The sequence below is a fragment of the Limulus polyphemus genome, unplaced genomic scaffold, assembly GCF_000517525.1.
Source record: "Limulus polyphemus unplaced genomic scaffold, Limulus_polyphemus-2.1.2 Scaffold612, whole genome shotgun sequence".
Classification (NCBI taxonomy): Eukaryota; Metazoa; Arthropoda; class Merostomata; order Xiphosura; family Limulidae; genus Limulus; species Limulus polyphemus.
The window spans coordinates 270,929-279,848 of NW_013666222.1; the positions used below are offsets into that span (position 1 = coordinate 270,929).

Here is an 8,920-nt window from a genome sequence, read left to right on the forward strand (position 1 = left end):
GAGTAAGCAGATAAAAACTACTCTTGCAGAATTTCTGTCCCACAAAAATATCATAATCATGATTACTGAGTAATTTATAAAGTTTGATAAGAACCTTATGCTTGGTTAAAAGCCTGACAGCTCCATCTTCATCACGACCATAATCAGTACTTGTTAAAATGTCATTTTTCTCTGTTATCCATGTTTCCACCTCATTTGCTTCTGTGTAAAACTAGAAAAGGAAAAAAAATATTCTTGTTTCTGTAATCATACTTTCCTTTAGTAATCTTCTGAAACTGCCACTAAGATGCTTTGAAATAATCAGAATTTTGTCATAATAGATAAAATATATTACCATGGCTAAAAAATATAAAAAACAACATTAAAAAAACTCAAAAATTTAGTTGTTACCAAGTGTTGGAATTAATCAACTTAAAGGTACATATTCTATAAAAAATAAAATCTATGTAAAACACAACCTCAAAGATGTACATAGGGCTTACAACAAAGAATTTAGTTTTTATGATTTAAAATTGAGGTTTTTATCTACTAAAGACTTCTTATCTTGGCAAACTAAAAAGTAGAAAAGATTTTAAGTTTAAATGACTGTATTTCAATCATATTAATTTTTAAACAGAGAAGCATAGTAATATGGTACAAGATAAAAACCTGTAATATAATAAAAACATATTGAATGCAGTCAACATCTTGAAAATTTTGTCTTCTGTTTTACCTCTCTCTGATTCTATTAAAAGAATGCAATTCTAAACAGAACATTATGTTTTTCTCAAAATGGATTATTCTACATATACATGTAGCAAAACCAATTTCAGAACATACTACTAATATTTCTTCAACCATGTAGTTAGTTACTTGGCTTCTTATGAAATTACACTTACTATTAACACATGATATTCATACCTGTTGAGCCCTGAGAGAAAGTTCTAACTTCTTCTTCCTTTCAACAGCTAATGACAGAAGTTCCTGCCAATTCTGATGAAGTTCCTCACACTTGATTAGAATAGATGAGGCAGCAAAATGCTTTTGGTCAGCTAGTGCTTCACCACAAGCCAGAAGTTTATCAATAATTGGCTGATGCCCTTGGATTTCTCGTTCCAGTTTCTGAGAGAAAAATATAGGTTACATTTTCATTGTCAAATTACAATATCTAAATGTTAAATGTGTATCCTTTCTTTTTAAGTTCCTAGAATGGAGATGACTTACTCATCTGTATGCAGGGTTGGTCAATTTGACTGACCTTGTAACCATCATGTAACCATGAAACTATACATACTGAATGTACTAAGTGTATCTTCATGAAATTTGACAAGCATTTAGTAAACACTACCAGTTTGTTTTAAAGAAACATCAGATTATTTAATTAAATATTTTAATTAAGATTTGTCTGTAAATGTATGAAGGTTTTACTGTGTCAATCTGAGTTAAAGGTGATTTTCATGTTAACAATAATAATAGTTACTTTCATCCTACAGTTTTTATATTTCATTTACATAACCTCTAAAATCTCCTAAATGACTATCAAAAGTCATCTTTGGTAAAATTTTTGTATCTTATTTCTCATTTTCTCTACCCTAAAAATAAATATAACAAATATGTAGTGAAATAAAAAGTTGAAAAATATGAAATAAAATTAATACCTTTTCTTCTTTTTCTTTGAAACCATAATTGATTTGGTAGTTTTAAGTTACTTATCTTCACAATTTCAGCTGTTAACCTTTTCACAACTGTTTTCTTTTAATGTTGTTGTTTTATTGCTGAACTTTGTTCTGAGGAAGCTGTTTATCACTTTATGGAAAGCAGTAAATCACAGTGGAAGTCTGTATCTATTTCTCCCTCACAGACAAAATAAATCAATCAAGTTATGCTTGTGAGCTTTCATTACTGAGCTCATAAAATTTGAATTTTTTTTATTCTTGTTACCTAAGAAATTTCAAATTTTCACATGCTAGTTGCTTCTATTAAGAATATGTAATAATAAATAAAAGATATAAATAAAAAACAAGAAATTTAGCAACTTACTCCAGGTTCCAGACCTTTAATTGTTAAAAGCTGGTTTCCTTTTAACCTTAATTTTTTCTCATTATGTTGGTTGTCCAAAAATATTATTCATGTAGCTATCAAATATATATATTTCAGAACACAAAAATATATTTATAACCAAAATAAAATTTCTCATAACTACTACAATGTATTTAGTTTCCTAAGTAAGTTACAAATAGTTTAAAAAATTCAGTTTGCTGCTCAAGTTGAGCAATGATGATCATAAACAAAAAATCTAAAGCCACTGTCTATTAGGATGGTCTTTATTTTTGAAGTTTTGATTCACAAATCTCACACCCTCATTTTGTTTCAATACATAAATAAGTAATTCATACTGAATAACATTTAGGATTAGCCAAAGTAGTTGATATTTTATCTTACAGCTTGCAATATAACTGCATATTCTAGATTATTATTATTATGGAATATTGTAGCACATTCTTGAATACTGTAGCATATTCTGGAATATTCTAGAGTATTCCACATTATTCAGAATGTTCAAGAACATTCCTAATTAAATATTCCATGCTGCTATTTTTTTATTTTGTAATAATCTGTATGACATGACAGTTATTTCTAGAATTTCTGTAAGGGTATAGAAACACTTAAGCAGATTCTTCTGTATCATTTCAGCTGCCACTTGATTGGTGTATCATTACAAATAGATATTGCAACAAGAAGTACGACTATACTTCGACTGCTTGGTTCAGAAGAAACTGAACTAACAGAGATCAAATTACCTTCAAATATGCAAGTTCTGCATGTGTTTTTCTACTATCACAAACCATTATAGAAAACAGTGAGTGAAAGGTCAAAGACTGTGATCAAGAAGGCTGCAGCTTTTTGGAACAAGATTCAAATTCAAATTCATCCAGAACATGATGTCATTATCAAAGTAGAGAAGCTTTCTGAAAAATGGATGAAGCTAAAGAAGAATACAAAAAAGAAAATTGAGACACAGTGAGCTAATGAAGCAGGGCTTGTGAATAATCTGGATGAACATTTTTAAAATCACTCATAGGGATGCTCTAACCATGATCAAGATCTCAGAAGACTGACTTTTCTAACTCAAATGGAAAAAGGACATTTTGAATGCATAGGTCAGGTAGATAAAATTCTTACTTTAAAGGAATCAAGGGCTGAGAAAAGAATGTGGACAGAAAACAATATGCAGAGCAGGAACAGCAGACCTTGAATAAAACCGTCAGTTGTTGGAATCATCCCACAGCAGTGAAAATAAGGTTGGGGAAAATATTATCAATGAAAGTGATAAGAAAACTTAGTTGAATGGATGACAACTGCCTCTTGTAGAAACACAAGTGTAGAGGACAATGTTTCAAAAGTCTTCCGCCTTTCGTCTTCAGTGATGAAGATAGAGGAAATTGAAGAATCATCATCTTTTAAAGCTAAAAAGAGGGCAAGAAAAAGAAGAAATAATATCATCACTCCTAATTTAGCAGCAGCTATGGATAGAATAAAGTTGAGTGACAGAAAGGCAACATTTGTCCTTACTGACACAGCTCACAGTCTTGGTCATGATGTGCAGGAACTAACCAGCAACAGTCCTTTGATCTAAAAATCTCAACATCAGTTCTGTGAACAACTTGTCAAACACTTAGAGGAACACTTCCAGCCAAGTCTCATTTGTAGTTCACTGGGATAGCAAGCTCCTTAATGATCTAACAGGGAAGGAACAAGTGGATCACCTACCAATTCCTAGGTGTTCTAAGGTTGATTTCTAGTACTGGAGAAGCTCAAGCTTCTGATCTAGCACATTTGCTAGAAGAGTGGGGGAGTCATTGATTGTGTAAAAGTAGTTTGCTTTGACACAACAGCAAACAACACTGGTCATAGAAATGAAGCATGTATGCTTTTAGAACAAAGAATAAACATAATTTTTCTATATTTGGCATGCCAGCATCATATCTTAGAACTGGTCCAGGTATGTGACTTCAAAGATTGTCTGGGGCTTTCCTGAGGTACAGATATTGCAATTTTCAATTGATTCCAACAATACGGGGTATATATGGACCAGTCCAGTTGTGCATCTAACCATGATGAAGTAGCAGAAGCTATACAGGAAGTTAAAGACAGTGTCACTGAGTTTGCTACAAAACCACTTCAGGTCAGTCAACCTAGAGATGATTATAAAGAGTTTCTTGAACTGGGCATAACCTTTCTTGGTGGCATTCCTCCTCATGAGTTGCACCTTGAGAACCTTGAGCAGTGCATCATGCATGATAGATGGCCAAGGCATTAAGTGCCCTCAATATCTGGATGTTTATGGCACAGTTTAAAATCATTGGTCATGAGAAAGGAGGACTCCATGAAAGTTATAATTTTCCTATATTGAAAATTTATTCCTCATAGATACTTACCTTTTCTCACACATATAGCTGTTCTCATTAAGTGCTTCCCTTTATATAAAAATTTTCTGTGTGTGCCACAATCCTTGAAACGCCCACCTATGCCACAATCCACGTGGTTCACAACAACTTTACATGTAAATCATGTGACAACCCTCCACCAATAGGAGTGCACACAGGCTCCTGACACATGTGACTCCCACTATTTGTTTCTACCTAACTATTACTTCAATGTTTTCAATGTAGGAAAATTATAACTTCTCATACCTCCCCTCACACATATAACTGGAAACCCACATTGACCTGGTTGAGGGACCAGTCTAAGAAATATAGATAAGTAATCTTCAAAAGCATCTGAATACACCCATGAAGTGTGAACCCTTGTTGGGAGAGGAACAAACAGTACCAGGTATACTCTTCTCTCTGTGTGGTAATAGGTGTTGCAAACACAGGAGGAAATTAGAGAAGTACATCCAAAGGAGAGAAAACTGAGAAGGTTTGAACCCAAATCTCACAAATGAATAGAGGATCTTCATCTACAAACGGAAAGGTGGGGAAAGCTTAAATGGATATGCCCCATGATATAGAGTGGCTATGGATGCATCAGACTGTACCAGCAGGTCAACTCCAATCCAAAACCAGATGGCATCAGGCGTACATCATCCGACCCATGGTAAGAGAAGGGTCCACACTGTCTTCACCTCAAGTTGAGTAGAATGGAAGGAGACAATTTCCATACCAATCCATAAAATAGGGCAAATGTGCACAAATTCAAAACCAACCAACCAGGAACCTGACATCTGAACAATAGTAGGAAGGTATGTGCCAATGTGGCATTTCATGTGAAATCCAAAACCAATTGCACTTGTTCCACATAGTGCAACATCAGCCTTAGGTAATGAACCCCCCTGAGGTGGAATGCTAGAGGGACAACATTTGTCCTGTGCAACATCATCCTCCAAATAGGACCGCACAAAAGCTGGATTGAATGTGTGTGCAACCTCAAATTTCAGGACCCGCCACACAGAGGTGGAAAGCATGCATCAAAAACCCTAGACCAAGGTAGAATGTGGAATCACAACCAATACATGTGAGAGGATTTATGTTGATTAGTCCAGCTCTAAACCAAAGCCATTCACTAGAAACTGACATCCAGGTGGTGGTAGAACAAGGGATCTCAATCAGTGGGGTGAACTACAATATGACAGATCTACTCTAAATCAACAACATCCTCCAGAGCACAATGCAACCTCAGAGTCCCACTGCGTGGAAGAGGATCATTTTTGTAAAAGATATGCAGCCTCAGACTCCAGATAGAGCTGCACATAAGCTGGGCACAGCATCAAGATCTGGGGCCCACTGCACAGAGATGGAGCATATTTATGAAATATGCCCAACATCATCCCCTAGATAGGTAGGACCATACAGAAGCTGAAGTGCAATGCCAACTTCCGGGTCCCACCGCACAGAAGTGGCTCACCTCTAAAATTATATACAACCTCACCTTCAATACAAAACTGTACAGGAGCTGGATGCAACATCAGCCTCCAGGACACACTGCATGGAGGTGTAGCACATGATTGAAGGATCAATGCCATCCACACTGGCAGAACACCACCTTTCTACTCTCTACTGAATGGAAAGGATCACGTTCAAGAGGATGCTTCCATGGCCCACCTCCCCTTTGGATCAAAACTGGAAACTAGTAAGGACTTTCATACTCCACTACTAGAAGAACATTGGGAGGAGATCACGATGGAGAGTCCAGAGGAACACAGATACCAGAGACAGTGCAATGGGTGACCACAAAATTCCTATTTTTAAAAGCAGACCACCTTCAATTTATTCAATCTAAGGGACGGTAGGGATGGGCAGCTATCCCCTTCTGCCTTACCCATGAAAGTCCATGCATTAGTACAGTCTGGAAGGAGCATATTTTTGAAGTAAATATATCGGGAGGAAACCCTACAAGCGATCTTGTGGAACACCTCATCTGAACAATGTGTGTTATAGGCCATGGGTATACATCAAGATTGTTGAGATCAGCCACCCACCAAAGACAACTTCAGTGGGACATCCCATACAACCCTTACCAAGATACCCCATGCAACATCAACCTACTGGGGTCCAACCCCATTGAGGCGGAGCATCAGGAGTAGCTGGGAGTAACCCATGCAACATCAACCCAGGATAGGACCACACAGAGGCTGGAGTGCATGTACCACCAGCAACACATCCCATGTAACCACAGTCTGCAGGATGATTAGATTTGGGACCATGCAACACCAAGACTCACAACACGAGGTTTAGGCAACTGAATCACTAGGTGGGAGATAATATAACCTCAGTATGTCATACAGTTGGCCACATAGTGCTGAATTTGGTTATGTATGTAGTATACCTGAACATGCAATAATTGCCATGGAGTGAGAACCTAGACCTGACCTAAAAGGGACATTCCCCTGGAAGAAAAGCAATAAACACAAAAATTAAATAACTTACCAAGTCACAGGTGAATCGATAAAATAAACATAAAAAGAGAAGAAAAAAATTCAGCTGATGAAGCATTAGTAATAGTATGTGAAAGTTGTGATATGAGCTTCGGAAGTCTAAAATGAAATTAAATAGACTTGTAAACTTACTGTAGAACTGAACAAAAAACATTAAAGGACTACTTCACAAAGTTAAAGAAAATATTGCAGGAAAAATAACACAAGTCTGCACACGCTCGATAACTGTCTAATAAGAAATAATAGTTAGGCAGAATTGAATGGGAGGAGTCACATGTGTCAGGAGGCTGTGTTGCATTTTTATTGGTGGAGGGTTGTCACATGACAATTTACATGCAAAGACACTGTGAACCACATGATTGTGGGGTAGTTGGGAGTTTCAAGGCTTGTGGCATATGAATAAAATGTTGCTTATAGATCAGCCACCTATCAGCCTGTGATGGCACTGAACGAGAATAGCTATATATGTATGAGATGAGGTAACATACTGTATCAGAATCTGTATGTTTGTTGTTCAAGTGTATCTTAGGGTATGGTTCTCTGCTCTTGATGCCATTTCTGCTCCTTACAATCATCTTACCTTCCTACAATATATTGTTAAGTATAAGAAAGTAAATTCTGCTCTCTCAAGATTTGCTTGTCAGAAATTTGCTGTATATCTATGGTATCTCAATGAAGAATTATTGGTTTGATATTCTTTGATTCAGCTGTATCCAAAAAGACAAAACAAGCAATGGTAAAGGCATTAAATAAGAAAGAAGGCATGGATAGACCTTCAAAGTGCATATAATTGAATATCAGAAAGTTTGAAGACATGTAAATTGAAGATTTCATCACAAAGAACACAAAAGACGTTTTAAGATGTCTCAAAATTCCATCTGGATTTCTGGATTATCAGAGGAGTACAGGGAGTTACTTCATACAGTTCAACACATGAATGTGGCAAATGGCAATGCTGAAAGGGATGTGGTCCTTATTGAGGAGTATAATGCCATCATAACAAAGAAAGAACAAAACTATTCCTCTTTCAAGTTGTCCAGGGTCATAGAAAATGCTTCTCTAACAGCAAAAAGGAAACAATAACAATGCAAAAGTGACTAACCAACCAAAAGCATATAATTATATTATTGTACATGCAATAAAATAATAATATACTTTAAATAAATCATTCATAATAAATAACAAATATGTTTTTATATCATATAATACATATAGTACCAGTCTATTGCAGTCTAGAATTTCAACCTCATTAGGTAACCTCTAAATATGATAAGTTTAACATTTAATGATTTTTGTAAATTGTAACAAAATTAGGGGGTGAGAGCTTTAGATTTTTTAACCTGAAATTTTTACCTGCAATTAAGGACCACCCTACTGCCTGTCAAAAACAGACAACTGTAATAAGATTTATGTAGAGAAAAATCTCTTGTTTCTATTGGTTATAATCATGTACATCAGCTAGGTACAAATAATATATATATGTATATATATATATATATATCATTATTTACCAATGTACCAGTCCAGGATACGATAGACATAATCTGTGACAACGTTTACAGACACCCAACCATGTCTCCACCCAAAATACCTGAAGAAATAATGCGTGAACTTCTACTCGCCTGTACTACGAAGTCACCTTTTCAACATATCAATGGTTCGCTATACCAGCAAGTCGACGGAGTTGCCATGGGCTCTCCTCTCGGAGTAGCCTTCGCCAATTTTTAGATGTGTCCACCATCCCGCACTGTACTGCAGATACGTCGACGACTGCTTCATCGTTACCAAGGACACTGATGAATTAATGAAGCTCCAACAAAACCTACAGGACAACTCCGTGCTTAAATTTACCCACGAAATAGCCACTGACAAAACCATCAATTTTCTAGATGTACATATCGACGCCAACAACAACACATACGCCACATCTGTCTATCAAAAACCCACTAGCCAGGGAATCTATCTCAAGGCTCAAAGTGAATGCTCTCAAAGATACAAAACTGT

At 36.0% G+C, this 8,920-nt stretch overlaps 1 protein-coding gene across 1 annotated transcript in view; it reads right to left on the reverse strand.

Annotated features, from left to right (window-relative positions):
* LOC106459460 (spectrin beta chain, non-erythrocytic 1-like) overlaps positions 1–8,920 on the reverse strand; it is a 179,713-nt gene that overhangs the window by 93,178 nt on the left and 77,615 nt on the right. Inside the window, exons 36-37 of the mRNA XM_022385955.1 lie at positions 901–1,101; positions 95–211 (exon numbers count right to left, since the gene is read on the reverse strand). Of these exons, the coding sequence (XP_022241663.1) occupies positions 95–211; positions 901–1,101 (318 nt within the window). The remainder of the gene's footprint in view (positions 1–94; positions 212–900; positions 1,102–8,920) is intronic.